The 27,051-nt window shown below is 38.9% G+C and overlaps 1 protein-coding gene across 15 annotated transcripts in view; it reads right to left on the reverse strand.

The window, feature by feature from the left end:
- Positions 1-27,051, reverse strand: part of STXBP4 (syntaxin binding protein 4) — a 143,919-nt gene that overhangs the window by 116,728 nt on the left and 140 nt on the right. For 2 of the 15 annotated variants that reach the window (XM_043528425.1, XM_037914675.2), the window contains exons 2-9: positions 23,185-23,258; positions 13,760-13,833; positions 13,477-13,572; positions 12,446-12,515; positions 11,515-11,589; positions 6,017-6,102; positions 4,553-4,685; positions 2,578-2,710 (exon numbers count right to left, since the gene is read on the reverse strand). In XM_043528425.1, coding sequence (XP_043384360.1) covers positions 2,578-2,710; positions 4,553-4,685; positions 6,017-6,102; positions 11,515-11,589; positions 12,446-12,515; positions 13,477-13,572; positions 13,760-13,833; positions 23,185-23,219 — 702 coding nt within the window. In that variant the 5' untranslated portion in view covers positions 23,220-23,258. Of the gene's footprint in view, positions 1-2,577; positions 2,711-4,552; positions 4,686-6,016; positions 6,103-7,750; positions 7,854-11,514; positions 11,590-12,445; positions 12,516-13,186; positions 13,378-13,476; positions 13,573-13,759; positions 13,834-15,069; positions 15,164-17,997; positions 18,067-19,440; positions 19,490-20,674; positions 20,880-23,184; positions 23,259-24,200; positions 24,273-25,352; positions 26,205-27,051 lie in introns of those variants that run through there. The other 13 variants (XM_037914671.2, XM_037914668.2, XM_037914672.2 and 10 more) reach the window with 13 other exon arrangements.

The raw sequence follows: 27,051 nt of genomic DNA on the forward strand, positions 1-27,051 counted from the left end.
GAGCTACAGCTCACTTCATCGGATGCATGCAGTGGAATTTCACTAGTCTCTAAGGTGCCACAAGTACTCCTTTTCTTTTTGCGGATACAGACTGACATGGCTGCTACTCTGAAACCTGTCATTTTAAATTGAGAAATTTCAAGAAGATGAGGATTTAAATACAGCCTCAGATTTTGACCGTTTAAACTGTATTAGTGTTACAGTACAGTTTGAAAATAAATGACTTAGTCTTGCTCCCACTGACCACAACTGTGCAGGAATGAGCACTAAATTACATAGGTTAAGACTGTAAAATGTTTTTGGTAGCTATAACAAAATAAGAGTGAAAAAAGAAGAATCATTGTTATTAATGAATAAGCAGTTTTAAGGTAGCATTCCAATTTGCTCCCCGATCTGCAGTCTGGCCTTAACCTGCCCTCCCTTTCTGTACCTACAAATCTGTGGTCACAAATAATCACAGGCAGAATTTTGTGGCCACAAATCATTGCAGGTGCAATAAAAGTTGTTAAACATCCATGCCTTTGCTCTGCAGACACAATCAATATTTACAGGTCAAAATGTCCCATTGCTGTATGCAGTGTTGTAGCTGTGTCAGTTCTAGGATATTAAAGAGACAAGGTAGGTGAAATTCTATTAGAATTAGATTGGTGAGAGAGACAAGCTTTTGAGCTTACCCAGAGCTCTTCTTCTGGTCTGGGAAGCTTTATCAGTCCTCATTCTGAAAGGAAACCTGCACAACACTTTCAAAAGACGAGCCAGGGGCTTAAATTCATAACTTTGCTAGACGCTAAAAATCATGGACTGAGCAGAGGCACTGGATTTATGACTTATTACAACAATCTATAAGCCACTAAAAGCCCTCCCCGGCCAACTGCTTCCCCCCCCGCCCCTTTCTGTTCCTTCGTATGACTGGAGGGGTGTTCATCTGGAATGGTCCCTTGAAATATGTGTTCACTACTTATGCTAAACAATCTATTTCACTTGGTATTTAGCTGTTATATTCTGATTAAGGTCATGTCTACACTACAAAATTAAATTGACCTAACTTACATTGGCATACAGCCACCGCAGTAATTACATTGCTTGTGTGTGTCTACACTTGGCTCCTTGTATCGGTGGTGCATGTCCTCACCAGGAGTACTTGTATCGACCATACTGTCAATGTGGGACATTGTGGGACAGCTCCTGAAAGCCAGAAACAATTGACATAAGCAATGTGGTGTCTACACTGACACTGCGTAGACCTAAATACATCAGCCTCGACTCCACGCTGCTCGTGGAGGTGGAGTTAAGTTGGCGTAGCGGGGCAGTTACATTGTCTGGAGCAAAATTTAAGTGTAGATGCTTCCATAGTTAGGTCAACATAAGCTGCCTTGCATTGACGTAACTCTGTAATGTAGACCAGACCTAAGTTTCCCAGACCCGAAGAAGAGCTCTGTGAAAGCTTCTCTCTCACACCAACAGCCGTTGGTCCAATAAAAGGTATTACCTCACCCTCCTTATTTCTAAAATGACCCACATCACACTTATAAATAGCCCTGGGTTCAAAAAGAAAGGCTATGTTTAGAAAATCTAGCTCTGAAAACTAAATTTTTTGTGATTTATTCGTCCTCCTTGTCCATTACATACTTTCAGTGATGCAAGATATAGTATGCAAAGAGTTCAACATAACTCTTAATTATTTGGCCTACAGAATATTCCCTTTATTCTGGCCTGGCAACAGCTACTGTTTGCGTCTCAACTGGGAAAAAATTGATAGGTTTTGTGATAAAGGAAAATGACAGGATATCAGGAGATCTGAGTTCTAATTGCAGCTCTGCCACACACAGGTGTGACCTTGCCTGAGCAAATCACAACTTTTCTGTGTCTCAGTCTTCTCAGGTAAAAGATGTGGATAATGATTCCTATCTATATCATATCTTAGCTCATTAACGGTGGCAATCAGTTGCAATGGTGATGAGTGCAGGATGGCTAGAAGGGCCATTCTGCCGATACAAAATGGCATAGAAAATGGGAGAAGGAAAGGAGAAGAAGTGCAGAAGTTTGTGCCTATGACCACTAAGCTTCTTTAAAGAAGAGCAAGCATATACTCCCAACTAGTAGGTAGCTGCCTGGGATCCTGACCGCCAGCCAGCCCTAACTTTAACCCTGGCCACCAACTAGCCCCAATCCTATAACCCTTAGCCAGCTGTGGCATGCCAGCAGGAACAACTGGATTCCTTTCCTAGTTTTCTCCAGAGTGCCCTATAAGCCTTCTGACTATCACATAGATGCATGGAGAAGGAAAGGATATCTACACACACTTGCCTTCTCCTTCCCATACAGGATAGTCACTACAAGGCAAGATTTGACCCTTGACAGGATGCTCTATTAAAGGTGATGCCACTATCTAAAAAAAGTCTAGTATCACCTATCAGAACGCTGTTTTTTGGATCCGGCTTGCTGTTAGCATAGCAAGTCAAAGTAGATCAATCTTGATATTGGAGAGCATTTATACTGAGGTTGGTAACAAATAAAGAAAAAAATGGAGCTGCATGGGAAGGAACTATGAATAAAAGAGGACTTTATAATATCTACCTTATGACAGTCACCTCCAGGGATAACTTCTTGAATATACACCAAGGGACCTTCATTTCTGTTAATTCCTCCCACAATGTTCAAGCCTAGGCCTGTTCCCTTGGAAACAGTGATAATCTGAAATGCACTATCACTAGGAGAAAGAAAAAGAAGAAAATTAGCATTAAAAGGTCAGTTACATAGGCTGCGGAGCTTGAAAAAAGCAGCAATGAAGACCCAGGTGCAATATTTCTCTTGCTGGTTTCACATGTGTGTTGCAACAATTAGTTCGACATAAATGGCTGACATTTAATCAGGAGACTCATATAGTCCACATTCTTCTTAATACAAAATTACTAATTTCAATACTAATTTAAGCAATTACAAATAGAAAGTCAAGTTAAACTAAGCATTAAAGCAGTGCTATATACACTGATAGAATTGAAGTGTGTCTAATTCTCTACTTTCATTAGAGACATAACCATATTTCTAGGGATTTGAAAGAAATCACAAAAATGCATTCATCTGGAAAGTGTCACATGTCACCTCTCTCTTTTTAAGGTTATTTTAAAGTATTTATAAATAAAAGTATGTGTTCTTGTGTAAATCTAACTGCAAAGCTGTCTTGCTGTGTGTCCATTCCATCTCAAGTTTATGATAGGGTATCCACTCCACATAAGGCCAGAAGGGGTTAAGGTAGCGAAGTAGGCTAATTAACTGCCTGGGCTGCACCTGGAGGAGCAGCCAGGGAACAGGGATTAATTAGACATGAGGCTCAGATGGACAGGAACAGGAGGGGCCTGTATAAAGTCCAGGAGTTGAGAGCAGAAAGGGAACTGCAGCAGGCTAGTCTACAGTTACTCCCTGGGAGGAGGGAGTTTGCGTTGGAGAGCCAGAAAGGTAGGAAAACTCAGGGGAAAAGCAGCATGGTGTGGGATAGGGCAGACTTTGGCTCCTGATGAGGGGGGCCCCTGAGCTGGAACCCAGAGTAGAGGGCAGGAACTGGGTTCACAGACAAGGCTGTGGACTGCCTGGGACAATTCATGCTGGAAGGCTTTGGTATCCCGGAAGGGGGAAACATGCCAGAGGGCTAAGCCACAGAGAGGTCCTGGAAAGAGAGGGGGGGGGGGGGGGGGAAGGAGGGCAACTACTGGAAGGGGCATTGACCTCGCAGAGCTAATCCCCAGAACTGTCAGGAGGTGGTGCTATCACACCATCCACAAAACTGTTACAGCATTTTTACTGCTTACTGTTTTCCAGAAACTTGGTATTCATATTTTTCAACTGCCTCAGTTCAACACAAGCATTTTTATAAAGCTGTTTATATATATATTTATATTAAGACAGAACTTGTTTCAAAAAGTTGTCAGAGCAGAGTGCTGGGAGTTAGGACTCCTGGATTCTAGCCCTGGTTCTGCCACTGACTCACAGCGTGACCTTGGATAACTTGGCCAAAATTTTCAAACTTGGATGTCTCAAGTAAATATGGCCTGACATTCCGAGGTGCTGAGCTTGTGAATTTAGGGCTCGTGTACCATACCTACCTTTCTAGCTCCTAGTGACTTCAACTGAATACGTAACAAATATATTTTTATGTTTTTCTCTTTTTTTGGCTTTTAAAAAAAATATCATTGGATTGGCAGCCCTCCTACAGTGTTTGCAACCTAAGCATTGTGGCAGTGTGCTAGTGTACATGAACCAGAACCAAAAACTAACTAGGAGCTGGCTAGAAATAACAGTAAATCTGATCAGCCTAATTTCACCAAAATGAACACAAAAAGTAAACAAATGGCAGAAAATGGCCAAAATAAATTAGTTTTAAAAATTCTTTCAGTTTTAACAATCAACAGTGTTATTAGTAAGATGATTTTTAAAAATATAATCTTCGTAGTCCTTTAGTGAGCTCCACCCAAAATATTCATAAACACAGCTAAACACAGCTACTTTTGATCAAGGGAGTTCAGAGAAGATAGCTAGAGTCAGTTTCAGGAATTACTTTGTGAGTTGTGGGGCTGTTGTGGTAACCGAATTATTTCCATTGTAGCTGGTGACAATACCCTTTGGACGCGGAAGCTGAGGACTTTGTGACCTTGAGGATGATCCAGAAGAAAGGCTGTCAACATGTTTTCCTCAAAGAAAGAAATAGTGAGAAAAGAGAAATAAAAACCACATTCAGGGAAGGCAAAGTGTTTCATTGACATATAACATCAATTTCTGAAAGTCTTGCTCAGGCAAATAGTTCAGTACATGTCAGGAAGAGGAGCATGATTTTTCCCCATGAACTTAAATTAATACCCTGTTCTAGTTCTGGTAAACTGAATCATTATGACCAAGTCTTTTATTATTAATTTTGATATTGAATAGAACAGAAGTGTCTCTGGTATTGAGTGTTTTCCCAAGCAAGCATTTCAGGCTTCTGTGCAATATCCAGCTTGTCACAAGATCCAGCATTTTGCAAGTCTTGCAATCAGCCATATCCAGCCTTCTGGGTAATAGGAAAAAATGTGAAGGCTCTAAACCTACTCCTGGGAGGGAATGAATGTGATCTGACCCCCTCCTTTTGGCTCTAGGAAGGCAATATTTAGCACCTGGATTCATTGTATAACGTGCACGTGATCTGAAAAATCAGAAAAATAGGACGCTGGAGTTGAGAGCTCCATAGCAGCTGCTGAAAATAACTTCTCTCTGCAATGCTTTATTTATCCCCTCTACCCCCTCTTACTTCTAAACCAACAGCTCAGGTGTTTCACCCCACTTTCCCAGTCCTTCCTTCCTTCCTTCCATCCTTAGAGAGGATCCCATAAAAGAAAGCTTCTGTCAAAAGGACAAACAAACACACAAAGAAGCCTGAGGCTACACAGCTTCAGAGTGGGAGTTAAGTCAAGCACTCAGGTTTTCAGAAACATACATCACTTGCTGACATGTGAAGACTGGCCCTTCAAATGAAAAGAGTGAGTGAAGCAAAATAATCTTGTATCTACCTTTCTTAAAGAGGAAGGTAGATGCAGTATATAAATCATCCTTACTAGTGCAGCAACCCCAAATGGAGCGTGCATCGGTACAATCTCTCAGGTATCAACACTTTGTAATGTTAATGCACCTTTCAGCAGAGAATTTCATAACATTTTATAAACCATTCAATAATTAAAACCTTTTGAGGTAGGTGATACAATATAGATGGGGAAATAGACATGGAGAAGTTAAGTGACTTGCCCAAGATCACAAAGTGAGTTAATGCTCAAGTAACGAACGAACACAGGAGTCCTGCCAGACTCCTAGTCACCTGCTCTAATCACAAAGCCATACTCCCCATCCCACCCACCCCCAACCTACATTTTTGAAGTGCTGGTTTACATTTCATGCAAGGATGACTACAGTCTTAGCCTGAAATAATGTTAGAGATCAAGCATCCTCTATTACTTCCTTGTAGTGCAAAATGTAGAAATATTCAATGTCTCACCAGCTAGCAGTTGTGTTGGTGAACATCTTGCAGAGCCTGTGTTACTGCATGATCCATATTTATCCATCAGGTCTAGAAATTCTTTCCTATAATAATAAAAATACCTTTGTTTTGTATTTATTTAACTTCAGTTATAAATGCACCCTTGTAGACCAGGTAGGATGCCACTTGTTTAGAATGTATATCTCACATTTTCCTCTGAACACCCAATTTCCCCAGACTACAGCGTACTAAAGATCAGATGGCTCAACACCAGATGAAAACTGATGTTTTTGTCAGATATAAAAATACAGAGAACAGATATGTGAAGGACAAGCACAGAGGCTGATGACAGTCTCTTCATCAGATGGGCCGGTTACCACAAGGTACAGAGGTTTAATTGCTAGCTCTATTCACCCTGAATTGCAAGTGCCTCTGAAGCAGCTCAACAGTCACCCTTCCGAATGAGAGAGTGGTGCTGCTTGATTCCAAGAGGAGTTATTCACTAACAGAAATTGGATGCACAGCACAAGGGTAGAAAGCTTTTGTTCTAGCTTTGTTATTAATTCTGAGACACAATATTTAATACATAATAGGAGGATGAAAAGCACCTGGAACCTGTTTTTGCTTTTCCTACATAATAATAGATCAGATTTCATTCACAGGATTTATACATCTGAAGTCTCTCATGTCTATTCAGGGATTCTTCTTTATAAATACAGCTTTTTCTTTGCTTGCTCCACTGGAAAAGCCAGTGAGCTCCTATTAGCTTTTCTGATTGTTGCGCTCAACATTTTGTCTGATCAAGTGCACGACTTTGAAACGTGAAATGTGACACTGTCTATTTTTCTGCATTGTTTTAAATGTCAGCTGACTTACTTGACTTGCAAATATTTAGGAACAGGGAGCCTGATTCTGACCGCACCTTCACTAGTTTTACACCAGCGTAATCGACTTCACCAGAGTTACTGCTGATTTACTGCACTCTCCACATATAAAAATGAAAGATAACTTTGAAACTTACGAAATATTTGTTGTGGGTTTTTGAGAGAGATTCTGGTAATTTTATTTGAAAACACTGATCAAATGAGGAAAGCTAGCTACCGGCAATTAACATCTACAGCTTGCTTCTGTTCTCATATAAGGGCAAGCATTGTTATGTATTCTGTTTTACAAAAAAAAAATGGAGGGCAGCCCTCCTGCAACAAGCCTGTCATAACAGAGCGAGCTGGCAGAGAGAGAATAGTGCTGCTTTCTCCTCCTCTGACCACCTTCTAACACGTCCAAAGAAGCACAGGCACTTCACCCTAGTGGTCAAATGACTCATTGGCTCTCCATTTCTTTTAGGATCCAGTTAAAATTGCATTGGTTAATTTAAAAACTATCTGTGAACTCCTTCTACCACAACCCAGGAATCACACCCCACATTACTTTCCCTTCTGATCATCTAGCACTACTTCCTTCTCTACCCCACCACACAACCTTGCTACCAATGGTGAAAGACCCTTTTCCTTCCTAGGCAGATGTTTTTATCCCTCCTTCTAATTCTGAATATCTGTCTCCCTTGCACACACCTCTTCACTCTCTTTCTCCTGCAATTTTTTACCTCTGCTACTGAATTAATTCTGTAGAGTACTGCGGGATGCAATTTGTACAAAAGACGCTACAGGAAAGGTAGCGGTTTTCCCCAGTACTATATTAGCAACTGAAATGTCTTATTCAGCAAGTAGTTGTCTAATTTAATAAATAGCTTACACAGTCCAAAGGATGAGAACACTAGAGGGAGAGTTGACACTGTACTTGGATCTAAAGAGTGATAAAGTCTTCTTTACATCTAGAATTTAGGTAGCATCAGATATCCTTCTGTGGTCTTGTTTCAGGGCTGTGGTGCATCAAAAAGAAACTGAGACACAGATTTGAACGCACAGTTACCATCACTGGGTAGAAATTGTTTGTAGGGGTTTCAGGATTCAAACTGACACCAATTTTCTAACAGTCTCCAGCTGCCTTTGTCCCATGCACTTTATACAAGCAGAAGATTAAAAAATATTTTGGCAAGTAGAAATCACACAAGATAGATCCTATGTTTCCACAGAGCTCTCTGTCTTGGTTTCCGGTCAGCACAATCAATTTACCTCTCTCTTCTGAGAGAAGCATACCTTTCTTTTAAGGTGCTGGGCCCTAATAGACCGAGCTGCATGTAACTACCTAACTCCCTGAGCCACCTCTGAACACTTGCCAGGAATTCACAGATTCATAAATTCCAAGGCTAGAAGGGACCACTGTGATCATCTAGTCTGACCTCCTGCAGAACACAGACTTGTAACTTATAACACAGAACTTCCCTACAATAATTCATAGAGCAGATCTTTTAGAAACACATCTAATCTTGATTTAAAAATTGCCAGTGACAGAGAATCCACGATGAGCATTGGTAAATTGTTCCAATGGTTAATTACTCTCACTGTTAGAGATTTATGCCTTATTTCCAGTCTGAATACTTCCACCCATTGGATCATGTTATACCTTTCTCTGCTAGACTGAAAAGCCCATTATCAAATATTTGTTCCCCTTGTAGGTTCTTATAGACCAGTAGTTCTCAAGCTTTTGTACTGGTGACCCCTTTCACATAGCAAGCCTCTGAGTGAGATTCCCCCCTTACAAATTAAAAACGCTTTTTTATATATTTAACACCATCAGAAACGCTGGATGCAAAGCCGTGTTTGGGGTGGAGGCGGACAGCTCGCCCCTCCATGTAATAACGTCGCGACCCTTTGTGGGGTCCCGACCCCCAGTTGAAGAACCCCGGTTATAGATTAATCAAATTACCCCTTTAAACCTTTTCTTTGTTAAGATTAATACATTGAGCTCATTGAGTCTATCACTATAAGGCATATTTTTTCTAATCCTTGAATCATGCTTGTGGCTCTTCTCTGAACCCTCTCCAATTTATCAACATCCTTCTTGAACTGTGGATATCACAACCTGACATAGTATTCTAGCAGCAGTTACTTTAGTGCCAAATACAGAGGTGAAATGACGTTTTTTAATCCTACTCGAGATGCCACATTTATGCATTAGCCCTTTTGGACACACCATCACACTGGAAACTCTTGTTCAGCTGATTATCCACCATGACCACCATATCTTTTTCAGAGTCAGCTCTCAAAAATCTAGGCCTCTGGCTCAATCCACAGCTTCATCTTTGTGTGGCTCCTTTCCTCTTTGGAAACTTCATAAATAAATCCCTGGGCATTAGTTTCCAAGATTCATATACTTAGTGCTATATACCAATAGGTATGTTCTGGATTCTTCCCCCAAGAGGAATACACAATTTGAATATACAGCTGGTTGCAGAATGAATCTCATAAATCTGTGAATCCTCCTTTGTATTTAAAATATTTACATGATTGGCTCTGTAGAAATCAACTAATTACTATTTCCAAACATTTCTGAAGTTTCAGAAATAGTTCTTGGACTAATTAGCAACAAAATAATTAAAGCTCACCCTGCAAATCCATTATTAAACATTATTTATTCAATTAAGAAAAAAATCCCTACTAATCAAACACTGATTATACCTTCATTTAAGAAAAATCAGATTGTAAAATGTAGTCATTACTACCACCATCACCTCAGGAATAAAGGTAAAAGTAAAAAAGAAAAAGGTGAGGAGGGCCTATATCTAAAAGGTTGTGAACCATGAACACCAGAAAACTAATATCACAGAGTTAGGGTGGAGGTAACTTGAATAGCCAGACTGTGATATCAGTTACTGCACTATAACTCCAGAGTAATTCCATTGACTACACAGGGGCAACTCAAATCACAGTTTGGTATACTGCTTAATAGCAATACAAACATACTTATTTAACTGGTGCTTATCTACCACCAGGTTCTAGTCATATACACAAAAACTTATGTATAAATGAAGTATTTAATATAATATATATGTACAGTGGAAGGAAATTAACTGAGAGTTCTAAAAGGGAGTGAGGACACATTTAAAATAGCTAGTGAAATCTTGTCACCGGACAAAGCACCCGAATGATACTGGGGCTCATGGATTTTAATTATTCAAGAAGGTTAGAGGAACTAGGTCAGTATGCTTTGGATAAAAGCAGATTAAGAGTGAACTTCAGAGCTATCTAAAACAGTCTGAAGAAGAGAGAGAGGATAGAAGCTACAAAGCCATTTGAACTACTGTCAAATACAGGAATAAAGAGGCACAAGCATAAGATTAAGAAAGGCCATGCTCTAAAGGAATTTAGGTGGACCTTCTTTACATAGAGGGCAGTTAATAAATGGAAGAGCCTAGGAAAGGTAACAAGAGTAGTAACTCTTTAATGATTTTCAAATATAGTTACATAAAAATTTGGAGGAAACAGCTGCTAAATCAAAATGGGGGATAGACCTGGATGGGCTTCCTGGCTTCTTTTCATCCCAACACTTCCTATGCCAATGTTGGTTTATATGATTATCTGTAGATAACAAGATTAAAGGGATATTTTAGTGTAACTGTCCTTATAATGTAGGAATTTTGGACTATCTGCTCCACTGAATAGTTTAACCTACTTATCCCAACTAATTCAGAGCTTGTAAGTAAGAGATTGAAAAGCCAATTCTAAAAAAAAACAAATGCAAGGACTTTATTTCAGATGCCTGGCACTAATTAAAGTTGTTCTACTGTCAAATACTAATCATTTTTTTAATTCCACGTCTTATATTTTAAAAAGACAACAAATAGTCAGGAAATCATGATTATGACGACAGCAAATACTTTATAGTATTATTAACTGTACCATGTAACATTTAGACTTTATTCATGAAATATAAATGGGTCAGAACTTGCAGCCTTTACTAAAGTGAGTAGTCCCACTGAACTAACTGGGACTGATCGTTTGACTATGGTGAGCAGGATTCATATTTTCTGTTTGACTTATAGACCAGTTTTATATATTCATGGAATGTAGATAGCATGGCCCTAAAAGTCAGATAGAAAATATATTGATGCACTTTCAATTCACCACGGCCATCTTGGTATCATAGCTTGGGGTATACTACATGTGCATATGGGGGGGGAAGATAACAAAAACCTCTGTACTGTACTCTGAGAAAATGGATTATGCTATAAAAATGTTTACGCAAAACACAAAAACAAATTATGTTGTGGATATCTTATGAGTAATCCCAAATTTATAAAAAGAAAAGGAGTACTTGTGGCACCTTAGAGACTAACCAATTTATTTGAGCATAAGCTTTCGTGAGCTACAGCTCACTTCATCGGATGCTGTAGCTCACGAAAGCTTATGCTCAAATAAATTGGTTAGTCTCTAAGGTGCCACAAGTACTCCTTTTCTTTTTGCAAAGACAGACTAACACAGCTGTTACTCTGAAACCCAAATTTATAAAACATCAGTATATTAACAAATGACATATTTTAGTGAAAGTGTTGGGGTTTATTGAGGAAGAGGGATGCTGTAGTGGTAATTTTAATATAAACATTTTAACTCTCTTACTTTGCTTCTTCATCTCTCGTAATCAGCAAAGACACATGATTAGTCGCTGATGCCATTCGCAAAACATCAACAGCTCTGGAAGGAAAAAAAGCCAACAACAATTAAAAAAGTAAATCTACCTATTTTCACTGTTTGAATGCAAGGGCTCTGTATCCACTACATAGTATTAAAATGGCAGAAAATGGAACAATTTCTTATCTTAACAGACAAACCATTTTGGAAATATGCCTTTGATACATCATTCCATTTAAGAACTGGGCTATCATACGGCACAAAAAGTTTGTATGGGGTAAAAGTTGGCTTTTAATTTTGTACCGTTCAACTCTGGTTTGTTTATTTTTTAATCTGTACTATAGTAGTTTTATTTGAGGGAGAGGAGGTTATTTTTAATATAAATCCTAATTCTACCAATGTTTTGGGCTTTATAGTGATAGTCGGACAGCCAATAGTCAGACCCTATATATCACACCACATAAACAATACAGGCAACTTCTCTGCCTTAATTATGCCACCCGAGAGAACAAGAAGTGTCAATTAGTAGCATATATAACCAAATCACTTGCTTTAATGGATATCCAGCCAAATACCATGATAATCACAGTAACGTTAAATAAAATATTTTACTAGCTCAATAACTATTTCGGTATGAATTTACACATATATACTGCAAACCTACACTATAACATGAAATCTCTTTAATCAGATCTTACGCAGGCAAAACTCCCATTAATGTCAATGATAGTTTTGTTGAGTAAGGACAGCTATATTGAGCTCTCTGGGACAATCTGCAGGTGCAACTCCATGGACTTGGTGCAGTTATACCCTTTTAATCAGTGTTTAATTGGGTCCAAAGTCTTTGACTATATAACACCAGTATTAGTAACATTTTTCCAAGCTCTAGATAAATATTTAGTCATCTTTATGAACATACCTTTCACTGGTTACACCAACTAAGTTTTCTCCATTGACATCTAAAATTAGGTCTCCAGTGAGCAATCGGCCTGATAAGGAGATTAACAAAATATCACGTAAAAGCTATACAAATGAACAGGGAAAAATGGAAAATACACTCCTATTACATTAGATTAGATTGGAGCAAAAGTAAGAATGATTTTATCACCATAGGCCCTGATCCTGCAAACACTTAAGCATGTGCTTAAGTTTACTACCATGAATAGTTCCATTGATCCTAACGGGACTCCTCACACCATGTGCATATTTGTAGGATTATGCTCCACAGGTGTGGAATTAGCGGTCAGCTGAGTTTTGAACTGATGACTACATGTAGGTTATCATATATAAATTAAATATTTTTGTGTTTCTTGATGTTTATAATAGCTTTCAAAGCAGTTCTTAGTTTGAACCCCTCAATGGCTCTGTCGACATGAGTGCAGAAAATGTGTTTGCTGAGCAGTTTTAAATACAAACTTGGGAAAAGTTGTTTTTGGTTTTTTTCCCCCAATAGCTAGTGTGGACAAGGCCTGACCAAGTTTTTGAAACCTGGTTGAACCTAGTATACACTGGAATTTTCTCCCCAGTCTAAACTCTGTACAATACAGTTTGGTCCTTCCATATAAATCACCTAAAACATGATCATAAAACATTAATCGGAATTTATTAGAACAATATATAAACACAGGACCTGATCCTGTAAGGTGCTGAATGCCCTTACCTCCCACTGAAGCCACTGGGAGTTGAGAGCTTTCAGCATCTCACAGTTTGGAAAGTTGACAATGTGGACAGATCGCAATCTGATTTCACACTGGCCTGATCTAGATTTGAACGGATGTCCGTTACTGTGACTCCTCCACATGCTCCCTTTGGAAAATGATGAATCTTTGCTGACCTACACATTACTGTGTGTGTACATACTGAAAATAAAATTAAAAAAGACAGTTTGTTTTCTTGACAGCTTCCTGTGTAATGCAGGATTCTACAGAATACGTAACAGTAAATATTTACTATCTATTGCAGCCATCCCTCCAGGCAAAATTTTCTTTATGAAAATGCCATAGTCTTCTTCAGTTTGCTCCCGATAACCTCCAATAATTTTAACACCTGTTGAAAAACAGATATAAGCAAGAAACTGGTCATTCCCTCCATCGCACCGAACACATTCAGTCAAATATCACAACAGATTGAGAAACTTCAACTCCCACTATCAGTGTGAATTGCAAATGCCCAGCAGGTACCCAGCACCTCTCAAAATTTCACTCTGTTAGAGTCAAATATGTAATCTAATTACCTAATCCATTTTGACAGTCAGAAAAAGTAATGCGGTGAACAGCTCGATTGATTCCATAAGGTCCCATAATAGTCCTAAAATAAATAAATAAAATCAGAGCTGCTGCAATTTTAGTCATGAAGATTCACCTGGAGAAATATACATGTGTACAAACTACAGCAGTTGCTATTATACGTCCAGTTAAAAAAAAAAAAAAGCAAACGTTTTCTTCACTGGGTATTGTAAATACTGTGCAGATGAAAAAATGAAAAGACAAGATGATATGCTCTGGCATTTGAATATCAAAAACAGATGGTAAAGTAGTACTATCTAAAATACAGTGGAGGTTTTGCGTTGTCTTTTTAAAACAAAGTATTTCTGACCAAATCCTTACTCAGGATAACAGAAAAGAGGGTTAATAATAATAACAACAACTGTGCTCCTATTTAGGACAGGACAGCTGGCAACCAGGAGAGATTTCGTTAAAGTGTTTAAGATGAAAATACCCATGGCTGTAGTGGTCTCCATGAAAATGTTTCCAAAGTTAAGTAAGGGGAGAGCAAAACTCTCTAGACATTCGTTAGGAGTGTTCTTCTTCCTACCATCTCTCTTTTTCTCATCAAATAATATTTGTTCTCTCTTGATTTATGAAAGCCTCACTCTTAACGCCACTTCCAAACACAGAATGCCAGAGGTGAGAATAAGGGCAGACTGTCTGAGCTGCCAAACAGCAGAGGATTTTTTTTTAATGCTCTTGAAAATCACGATGTAAAGAATTAAGGGGGGGAAAAAAAAATCACAAAATAAAATGATAATCTTGGGACCTGAATGTATAATCCCATAGAAAATATTTCCAAGACTAATCTAACAACAGACAAAGCCTTAAAAATCTGGGTACAAATTGGTATTCGCTAGCCAAGCATCATTTATCCGTTTATATTTTTATTCAAATGCAGGCTATTGAAACAAACCCAAACTTGCATTACAAAAAACATCCTCACTCGGTTGTTCAATTTTTAGGGTGGATCTGCCAGCCCCAACAAACAAGAATGCAGCAGCGCTGCTTAGATTTTCTGGCATGCCATAAATAATGTTCTAAATCAGATGGTTACTTCTATTTTCTATATCAGAACAACTACAATACGCAAACAATGAAGAAAAAGAAGATCAGAATGGAGGACACATATACTCAAAGCCTCCGATCCAGCACACAACCAGTATACCAAGCCATATGCTGGGTATTTCAGCCAGGACAGGAGCTGGTGTCAGGGCAAGCTGCAGAGCTAGAGGAAAGGGGGAGGACAGGAGAATCCAGGTGCAAGGTAATGTACTGGGGTGTATATATCCAACGCAACACTCCAAATTCTGCTCTCTCCTTTTTGCACAACAGAACTGAATCAATTCTGTTGTCAGGGGCCTCAGCATCTACAGAAGAGGAGGAATTATTAGCTCCATAGTGCCCATCATGCTGTCATATGCAAGGTAAGTGGCACTGAGGTCTGTCTGCACTATCAAGGTACACACCCCTAATAACCTGAAAATATTAGCTTAAAAAAATACCCACAAAGAAAGAAAAGAGAGCCAACCCTAGTAGACAAGCAAGCTTTTCTCTGGTTTGTAGGTCCTTAAAACTTGCTAAATGGGCCTTTTACCCCAAGTCACAAGAAGGAACTAGAAGGGAATACTACGTTTTAAGAACTATGCCTCAGATGCTCGTGAGAACTCACTTTCACCCCAGTATTTACTCTGAAAGCTCAAACAAAATTATGAAACCTAATTAGTATATTTTATCATGATCGGAAATGAAAATGTATTTGTTGGAGTAATTTATACTAGCGTTGCTGATTGAGAATTCATTTTTGTAAGCCGTGCACAACTGAGCAAAACTATGATTACATGGTGATAATTTAGGAAGCAGGAAACATCTATTCTGGAAGAAGACATTTTTATGACTCCTCTCTCAAATTTTTCCCCATACAGAATTGTTTACATAGATTCATTAATTAATATCTGTAAAGGGCTTTGAAGCTGAAAAGTAATATATAAGGAAGGTGAGTAATAATTAGCATTTACAGTTCTACCATAAATGTGTGTTTTTATCATTGAAAAGCTCAAAAAATAAGAATCACGTCACTTTCAAGTTAGAGCATTTTTCCTTCTACAGTCTCATCTTCCGGCTTTTTGTACTAGTCACATATAGTATAATGCTCTGTAGTGCTCTCAAACACCTTTAACTGTATCAGAGCACCCACTGCTTCACATATTGCAAAGCCAGAGACACTATGTAAGTATTTTTTATTTACTAAAAAAATAAAGAAAAAGGAATACATATCTCAGCTCAACTTGATCTTTCTCTAAGTAATTGCTTTCAATACACTAGAATAGCCATAAAGAACACTTACTTTCTCCTGATCTTTTAATGCTAATCCAAACATAGGCTGAAAGGTGGCGGATCTGGTTATGTCAATAGATTAGGTCTTTGGTTCATAAATAACTTAATTAACAAGAAGAAGCCTTGAATATTATTAAAGTCAATTTCACCACAATCATAATTTTTTTAGTATTATCATATAAAAATGCAAGAACAAACTTCGAAGTTCAATCCTGAAGTTCCTATGCAAGGGAATTTTGTTTCCAGAAGGATTTACAGGACTGGAATTTAGGTTAACTTTTCAGTCTTGAAAAGAAACAGAGTAACCATCCAGAATAACAGAGCCTAAGGGCATGGCTACACTGGAAACTTCAAAGCACTGTTGCGGGAGCTCTCCCAGTGCTCCTGGTAATCCACCTCCAGGAGGGGATTGGCTCCGAGTGCGGCTTCCAGCGCTCGGAGCCCATTTACACACGCTTTAAAGCTTTAAAGCGCTCTGACTTGCTGCACTCGGGGGGTGATTTTTCACCCCCCGAGACAGCAAGTTAGAGCGCTATAAAATGTAAGTGTAGCCAAGCCCTAGGACACACATTGCAGCACTATAAAATAATAAAGAATAATCTAACTTCGGTATGGGACACTTCCAATAAAAATGCGCTTTTAAATATCTAACAGCAAACTGAATACTGGAAACATCTTTTCAAAAGATTAATATGCTCTACAAGAAGATGCTGCTACAGTGAAAAGAATATACAGGAGGCTAAGAAAAACCCCTCTGTAGGGAGGAGAATAAGATGTCACTAAATATATATATATAAATGCCATCTGCAAACATATATTATGTAAAACTGAGATTTAAGAACAGCACAAAGCATGAATTCACATTGGGCATTAAGTTGTTTCTATACTACTTTCACTAAAAATTACCAAAACTATTCTGTGGGTATGTGGTATTCAAACCATGGTAACACAATGGATACAAATACTAAACTTATTAAGTCGCCCTGAGGTATGTAAAATATGGGGGAAGGTTGGAATGGAAATGATTGCTCATAAAATTCTGAAGAAAACTGCTGGCAATTCAAAATGCAGTAATTACAAATCAGATTGTCATAGCTCTACTGAATAGAATGGACCTATGACCATTCACACCAGCTGAGAATCTGGCCCTAAGATGCTTTGGAAGTTCTCACCCCCAGTATTTTTCATGTCACCACAATAATCAATTAATCTTGATTATTTAACATCTAAAAATGTTAATGCCCTGCCCAATACTAGTAAAATGACATAGAAAAGAAAAATGATTCCTGAACTGTGCTAAGAGTAACCAGTAGCAGTAATAAAAATAACTAAAAACACATTTTAGTGTACTTTGTAGAAGGAAAAAATAGATTAAATCTGATCGTTAATATAAACCATACAATATTTGATATATCATTCTCTTCTCTCCTACAAAATTTTGTCATAAATACTATTAAATAGTTTTACATATTGAGAAAAAGCAAGTAAAAATAGTGAATCTTGACACCAAATAATACCTAAGTGAGAATACAGAACATTTGTGCTATATGTATAATTGAGTGATGCTGAAATTTCTCAGAAGAAACAAAAAACCCATTAAAACCTCACACTCAGACTAAAATATTTAGTGCCAGAACAGATTCTGAGTGCTAACAGCTGTGGGGTAAAATCCTAATAATAGCTATTAAAACTAAACCTTCAGTACTTTGTTCTGTTGTTTTGTTAATATATTAGGGGGTTTAAAAGTTTGATATTCTAGTGTACTGAAAAAAACCAAAAAGAGTCACAGATTTCAAAATACCTTTACTGCACTTTTGTTAGTTCACACACTATGAAAATGCTATTAAAACCTAATGATTTGGCATACCAGTACAAGAGAGAGAGCCCATCAAAACGCTCTGGTTCATCTTCATCCATCAGTGAAAGCAGGGACATTCTTCAAGACACCAGTGAAAAGAAGAACAAAAGCATCCAAAACACACTCAATATTTCTAATTCAGTAGGATAACAATTACATGCTGGACAATTTCTGTTACCAACTAAAAAATCTCAACAGACAGAGACTGAGATGAGTGTCTCTTTCTATTTAATCTCTTCTGAAACCCTGTGCGTCACATGAGCTAATTCACCTATCAAAGCAATGTTTACTTTTTTCCCTTTATGGGATATGGATTTGTAGCAACCTTCAAGTCTCATAAAATACAAATGTGAGAAAAATTACTCGCATTAGCCTCAAATATGATTAAATGATGATACTGCATGTCCATCTGGCAGCAGACAGGTCACTGATAAGATACATCTTTTTTTACATATCCTAGAATTTACCCCCTCCAGATGATCCTCCAGATGGGGTCAAGTACAATATACAGCTAACTCCCTCTCTTTGATCTTTTTAAAGCAATCTTCCTAATAGATTGGATTACACACACAAAAAGAAAGCCAACTAAGCAACAGACAGACAGATAAGCCACCCATGAAAGAAATAGCAAAGACCATCAGTCGTTCTCATTACACTATTGTGCACTCTCAGTCATGGCAGTGAATTAAAGCCAAGCTAAAAAAAAAAAACACTAGTGTTTTCATCCACAGCAGACAAGAGTTAACGCAGAACCCAGATTATTACCTTGACAATTTATTCTTTTTATACAGACCGAAGTAAATGCTATAGATAATATTTTTAATGTATGCTCTTTTTATGGAAAATTGATAGCAAAATGTAAGGAATATTTTCCTGTTGTTCTTACTTTTTTTCCTGTGATCAGGTAAGCAGAAAACAAAATTCCCTTTTAAGTCACATTTCAAAATTATCTCATAAACATTCTTTCCAGTATTCCTCTCTTTCTCTCCAATTCATTTTAGTAATCCTGCCTTTTACTTCGTTTTCTTAAAGCAACAGACAAACTGATAGAGAACAGAGGTGGTCTCTGATTTAGATCCCCACAAAATAGTCAGAATACATCTCAATGTACAGAACAAAGTAACAGTGAAGTGGGGAGCTTTCATAAAACCATGCAAAGGGTTCCCAGAAGCTGTCCCACAATTTTCAGTGCCAATATCTTGAGACACTTCTTTTAACAAATTACTAAAGCCAAATAGAGTTTCAGTGTCTGTCCACTCTAGATAAAATCTAATGGGCCTACAGCAAGAATTCTTGACGGAATGTACTATGATAGAAGGAAACCTGCAAAGCCGTTCTCCTTAATCTAACAGAAGACCTGTCTGATATTAGGCATACTCTAGTCTAGAGCGAGACGTGTATTATTTTAAAGATATTCAACTTCTAATATTTTGGCAAAATATTATTTCATACCATTTTAACATTTCACAAATGTTTCTTGTGGAGGTAGGAAATGAGTACGTAAATTCGCCTCACTCCTCCTTTGCCTAAAAAAAAAAAAAAAAAAAAAAAACTTGACTGAAGAGCTCAATTCACCTGTCTTTCATTTCTTTGTAAAATGAAATACTCAGTTTCTCTGTGTTTCTCTCACCTCAGAGCTTTGTTTCAACAGAAAATGAATCCCCTCTAAAGTAGAGAACAGCACTGTGACAAAATAGCATCTGCCAATGTCTAGAACTGCACAGCAGGGTGCCGTGGCTATCCTAGAAATGGGCGCATATGCCAGAGAGTGCCTCCTTCTTAAAGTTGTAGTGCACACATTCGGCTAATATTTCATTTTTGTCAGGTAAGGCTTTTAAAAAAAATTTTCACCGTAAGCACTGTACTGTGTACAAACACATATAAAGAGACAGTCCCTGACTTGAAGCGATTATGGAAGAGAGATACGAGTTCAGAGGGGTAAAGTGACTTGCCCAAGGTTACACAGCAGATCACTGGCAGAGGTGAAACAGAACCCAGATCTCCTGACTCCCACCATGCTCATGTAAGGAGTTCCATTGGGGTCAATAAGACTACTCTCATAAGTTCAGTGACCTGGATTTGGCAGTGTAGACTTACTTATTCCAGTTTAGCTCCACCAGTGTTAGCAACATTTGGACTTTGCAGTAGACAGGCTGTTAGTGTTTTAAAACACTAACGGCCTTTCTACAGCAAAGCTGCCAATGTTACCAAAACCAATGGAGTTGAATCAGTCGTATCAATAGTGGGAATTTTCTGCAAAAATATCCCTTGTATAGACAAGGCTTTGTTGTTATTTAGGGTCATGTTTTCTATTTAACCAGTAAAAATGTCATTCAAGGCTTTATGTACTCATAAAAAAAAAATCAAATCACAAACAGATGTTCATTTTTCTTAACCACAGATAAAAGATTTCCTTGCAATATCTAACCAAATAGGAGGAATTCCATCTTTTTCTTATCCTTTAGGTTTTTTCTGAGGGAACTGATTTTAAAAATCTTGAGAAAGGTCTTTTCTAAAAATCAGAAAAGTTGGTTCATGCTATAAAAACTCCATCAGAAAATATTTATATCTTTTAAGCATTCTTAGTTTATTAAATACTTTACAAGGGTAATGTACTTATCTTCCTCTATCAACTTGTTCCCACCCTTGTCCATCTTTTTGTCAGTCTCTCAAACAATTACATTACCTTCTTCCAGTTAGCACTTCTGCATTGTTCAGCCTCTCTGAACTCATCTGCAAGGCCTGACCTTCTCCACATTTAAGTCCCTCTTTTTCCACCTTTAGTGAATCTTTTTGATTCACATAGAAAATCTCTTTTGTTGCTCCCGACCTCTGTCTACATCTCTCTTTCAGACAAACTCCTTCGGGTCATGACATCACTTGTTGTATGTCTGGAAAGAACTTAGCATATAACTGGGCACTACCCAAACAAATAATGCATAAAGTGATGATGATAATTCTGAGGAAAATTAAATTTAATAGACGTTTCCTGTTATTCTAGTATGAATAGATAAGAACACACAACATGTTAGACAAAGAGATTAAGATTCTTCTTTGAACAGATATAAATTATAAATTACTGATGGTATCATTATGTGATGACTTTTCTCGAATTATATTTTATTACCAGTTAGCAACTGAGGTTAGACATATTCAGGTAATTTATCATCTGCTAAATAATCCTGTAATCCTTGGTAGCAAGAATCATGGAATTATTTCATAAAAAAAAAGTCAATGATAAATTAAATCGGGGAAAAAAATCCTACACAAGTCAATTATATAACAGTAACCTTTCAGGTTAAAAACCTTAAAGGGTGAAAATTCATTAAGATGTTATGGCCCTTAGCCAGGTGAATGCTTTGTTATATAATATGGAAAACTACTTGCAATTGGTCTATCATAAAATAGTAATTAATTTTAAAAGAATTGAGGAATATGTCATTGGAAAGATTAAAACATATATTTCATTAAATGACACATGGTTAATCTAGAAAAAATGTAAGAAAATAGGCCCAAGCAACAAAGTACAACAATGTGAATTGTACCAAGAATCAGAGGGGTAGCCGTGTTAGTCTCTATCCACCAAAACAATGAGGAGTCCGGTAGCACCTTAAAGACTAACAAATTATCCAACACAAATCTGTTAGTCTTTAAGGTGCCACCAGACTCCTCGTTCTTAATGTGAATTGTTTTTGTCTATTCCCTTCTACATAGCTATTTTAAACACAAGGAATGTAGTGTTTAAACTTCCTGTAAATCTCAGTTAGCATCTGAACATGTGTATTATTGATACATCATCATATTATCTAAATATATTGGAAAATTGTGAAGCGTCACTTGCAAAGATTGTGCCTAATCTGCATGTGCCTGCATCGACACAGAGAAACTGGGTAAGTTACATCTACAAATGACCAGACATGCACAACTATGATCCTTGCACAGCACACCCAAATGAGGAATGCAATTGTGTTCATGTTTTTCATGTACACACCCACTGTTCAAAAAATAATAATCAAGCTTTCTGAAGAACCATGATCTGGTATCAGTGACAACGCAGATAACTATGAAGAATATTGAGCTAAGTTTCTTTGGCCCTTTAAAAAGGATACAGCCATGTGCTGCATAGGACATTTGTTTTTAATTTTCAATTGTTTATAAGAAACAAAAGGAAAATTTATTTCTTTATTGATTTTGTACTTTTCCATTTGGCAAATATACAGTTTTCTTCTTTCAGTTTCCAATACAACTGAAATTAAAATGGCTATTAATTTGCTTATCTTTTGCCAGTATCCTTACAAATTTGTGAATATGGTAAGTTAGTTTGCCTCTACTGAGAGCAGAACCCAGCAAATTGTGCATGAGCACAACAGTCATGATACAATTCTGCACAAATTGTTTGTGTATGTTTTAAATTATCATTTTTGCTGACATGCTTGGCATGGTTATCTAGTGGTTTGAGAAGGATCTGTGAGTTAGGATTCCTGAATGCTATTTATTTTGAGCTAACCATGGAAAGGTTCCATTGGTTCAGTAACAGTTGATTTAAATAACAAAGGTTCAGTAACAGCTAATTTAAGGGTCAGATTTCACTATAACCACTTATACAATTAATATAACACTTACTTCTGACACAGAGTTGTTAGGAAGTTAATTAATTAACGTTTCCAGAACACTGGAGATTTTTGCATGAAAAATACAAGACAGACAAATGCAAACATTATTATGCAGAGAAGTAGTGTGCCATAACATATAAACTCCATCTTTTGCATGACCTTATTGTTGCTGGCTCATTCCTAAGAGAAGCTCATTAAATACATATCTTCAGTAAACTTATAGCATGATATTCTACAACAGGAAAGTTTTCAAGGGAATACTGGTTATAATTATAATATATGCAGCTTTTCATCTCAACGGCATCAGTTTGCAATCAGTGTAGGTTAAATGACTGAAAGATTTAAAAGCTGTTTTTATTTGGTGTCTGGTGGTCTCCATCTGGTATCAAGTGTACATGTGTCTACATTAAAAAAAATAACCAGAGTTGGTACTATTTTGCAATCTTAAGGAATAATTCAGTCAAGTCCATTCATTCCTCAGTTTCCCTACTGAGACTACCTTAAGACTACTCACTGAAACAACACACTATCACCAACCAACGCTAACAATGAGAACTTGATCCAGTAACCCAACAAAATTTACCTTTTATGTAAATTTAGGGACTCTGTAGCGGCCATCTTCTTAGATGAACTGTTAAATGTTCGGAATAGAAGATTCTGAAAGATAAAGGACAGACCCTCAACCCAGATTAAAGATTGCTGTTAAAAAGGAGAAACCACTTTTAGAAACTTGCAGATATGTTTGATTTTAAATTCTCATACTAATTTGTTTAAGACTGTTTGCCTGAAGATAAGTGGGAAGAGATCACTTCTGGTCATAACTGGTTCATGAATTCACTGCTGAGGAGCAAGTACCAAAAGCCTAACATCCTCAGCTCAGTTCTTTGTTGCACCACTATAAATTCAGAGTAACTCCACTGGCACAAATAGAGCTCCTCCAGATTTACACTGAAGAGTTACACAGATTTAGACCCCTTGTGATTTAAACCGTCTGTGAAACCCAATACAGTAATCATGATTACATTGTAAGAGGAACCTCAATATAATCCTAAAGAAGAAAATATGAACTCTGATTTTATTCCAATATTGATTATAGAGTTTTTCCATCTAGTTCCATATACAGTAAAGGACCCGAGACCATAGATTTTCAAATTCTGGAACTTGCTATAAAGCACAGTCTTGCTTTATAGCCTTTAAGAAAGTCAGATATACAGGTATGGGATATAAGGTGCAATTAAATATTGTTAATGAAACTTTGCAAAAGGGTCACTCCTATAACAGCCTCACCAAAACTGAAGGTCCATGAGAAACATGCCGGAATGTATTTAGGTTATAGTCATCTGATAAAGTGCTGGAACATTACTGGTGTGAAAATATCCTACCAGTTCATCTAACGTCTAGTTCCAACACGTTGGTTTTAAGTGAACATGACTTACTTCATCCTCCCTTGCTTTTACTATCTCTTCCCCTTCTGTTAACCAGGGGAATTATGAATATTGTTTTCACCCCTTTCGGCTGAAGAAACAAGTGTCCTTGATTGTAACAAGAGTCCTTCAATGATTTGTGCAATCAGTGTGTTACAAGGAAGGGCTGGTATACCTCATTTTAGAAGGTAGCAAATTCATTAGCTGCAACATCGGGTGCAGTTGCTTGTCACCCTCTAGAGCGGCACCTGAAAACAAGATGTGCCACACATTCTGAAAATGCAGCCCAACTATAGGATCCAAAGCTTATTGTTTCAGTTGTGTGGGTTTTGACTTAAAGTGATGTAAAAAAGGAACTCATAATTCATAAAAATCCAAGGTTTCAGAGTAGCAGCCATGTTAGTCTGTATCTGCAAAAAGAAAAGGAGTACTTGTGGCACCTTAGAGACTAACAAATTTATTTAAGCATAAGCTTTCGTGAGCTACAGCTCACTTCATCAGATAAAATCCAAGTAATTACAAAGCCAAAATCAGGTAGAGCTTGTTCTGCAACTCTGAAGCCTTTTGAAAATCTAAAACAAAAACCAATTCTCAGAAAACCAATGCATGAGTAATAACTTGACTTATCCATGCATCATTTACCAATCAGTAGAGATAAGTACCTACACTCACAAGAGGTGTCCTGAAGTTTAGCCTAATAAAATTTGCAAAACTCCGAGTTCCTTGGATGAAGTTCTACATAAAAGTGAAAAGTATTGGTATTCTTTCAAACCTATCAACTAATACAACGATTGTAGCATAGCTGCCCTCAGTGTGAGTTTGATACTTCCAGTTCCCCCACACACATCCTAAATAATGGCAAACATTTTGCACCACTTTCAAATTTTCCATCAATTGTTGGACATGTAAAGTAAAGTTTCTTTTTAAAGACACAGACCAATTTCTTCTTTCTGTCCATAAGTATATGTTTGTGAAAAAGTAAAGAAAATATTTACATTAAATAAAATTTTTAAAAGACAGACTAAGCTTCCCCAGGAATTTTTGTTCAAGGTTTCATTATTCATTCATCTTCTCTAGATAATGCTATTGTCACCTATAGGGCGGGGCCAGCACAGTTAGGATTAGCTACCTTTGTGAATTTCTGTGAACTTGATTGTCATGAAATCATTGCTGTTAACATCACATTGGTATGTTACACAACCTGTCAATGTTTTCTACCAAAATATAGTCAAATCAATACACAATGGGGTGACAATGCAGCAAAATATAACCCATTGACTCAAACTTGATCCCACTGCAAAAAGCCATCAGGACACAGCATACGGACATGGTGTTCAAAAATTTGGCTTGCGTCCAAGACCATGCCATTTGCAACCATTTGTTCAAATAAATGGAATTACATCATTACATCCATCACTCTGTACCAAGATGCCATTACAACGACTCTGAACTTCATCAACTCACTGCTATGCATGACTTCACAGAAGGGCACTGCCTGAAAATGCCAGTGTGCTGCATGAAAACATTGTGATGCAATAGAATAGACTTGGCCAAAAAACCAAGACACTACAGTGAAACATTGCAACCAAGTACCATCATGCCATGTTATAACATTGACTGTGCTGCATCAAGACTCCCTAAAACCATAGTGTGGCAATCCATGGCAGGATGCTTGCTTGGTCCAATGCAAACAGTCTGACACGAGGCTGTGGTGAGGTTCTGCACAGCCCCAAAAACACTGCAGGCTACAGGAACTTCCCTACAACGACATAATGGCATGTAGCCCCCGAGAAACGTCCCTGCAGCAAAGGGTCCCTTCACATTAGAGAAACAGCCATGAGCCTTCCCTGTGCTGGTGGATGACCCTGCAGAGACATTTTTGCTGGGGACAGCCCTGGGCGAAAAAGGGTTTTGTGGGGTGACACTCCCCCAAGATCAGACCTTTGGGAGAAGCAGAATGCTCCCTGTGCTATCCCCACTGACAGTGCAACTGCGGCCCTTGCCATGTCCCCGCTGAGAATGATTTCCCTTCCCTGAGGCAGCCTCACTAAGAGTGCACTCCCACTGCAATGTTCCCATTCAGAGTGCTCCCACCGCCCCTGGGCCAGCCCCATTCAGCGTGCTCCCATTCCCGTTGCCATGACCCCATTGGGAGTGCTCTTACCAACGCTGAGCTGTCACCACTGGCAGCGCCCCCCCTGCCCCTGCCCTGCCCCCATTGGGAGCGCCCCCCCCGCCCCTGCCATGTCCCCAATGGCAGCACTCCCTGCGCCCCTGCTATGCTCCCAGTGAAGATGCTGCCCCTGCCCCTGCCATGCCCCCATTGGGAGCGCCCCCCCCGCCCCTGCCATGTCCCCAATGGCAGCACTCCCTGCGCCCCTGCTATGCTCCCAGTGAAGATGCTGCCGCTGCCCCTGCCATGCCCCCATTGGAAGCGCCCACTCACCCCGCCATGCCCCCAATGAAGATGCTCCCCCCGCCCTTGCCATGCCCCCATTGGGAGCGCCCCCCACCCCTGCCATGCCCCCAGTGAAGATGCTCCCCCTGCCATGCTCCCAATGAAGATGCTCCCCCCGCCCCTGCCATGCCCCCATTGGGAGCGCCCCTCCTGCCCTGCCATGTCCTCATTGGAGCGCCCCCTGCGCCCCTGCTATGCTCCCAATGAAGATGCTGCCCATGCCCCTGCCATGCCCCTATTGGAAGCGCCCCCCCCCACCCCTGCCATGCCCCCAATGAAGATGCTCCCCCCGCCCCTGCCATGTCCCCAATGGCAGCACTCCCTGCGCCCCTGCCATGCCCCCAGTGAAGATGCTCCCCCCGCCCCTGCCATGCCCCCATAGGGAGCGCCCCCCCCGCCCCTGCCATGCCCCCAATGAAGATGCTCCCCCCGCCCCTGCCATGCCCCCATAGGGAGCGCTCCCCCCGCCCCTGGGAGCTGTGTGGGGAGGCACCGTCTCAGCACAAAGCCCTGGTGAAAGTGACAGAGAAACCCCGCTGAGCCACACGCGCCAGCCGACGGGCGCCCC

Source organism: Chelonia mydas, chromosome 14 (genome assembly GCF_015237465.2).
Source record: "Chelonia mydas isolate rCheMyd1 chromosome 14, rCheMyd1.pri.v2, whole genome shotgun sequence".
Classification (NCBI taxonomy): domain Eukaryota; kingdom Metazoa; phylum Chordata; order Testudines; family Cheloniidae; genus Chelonia; species Chelonia mydas.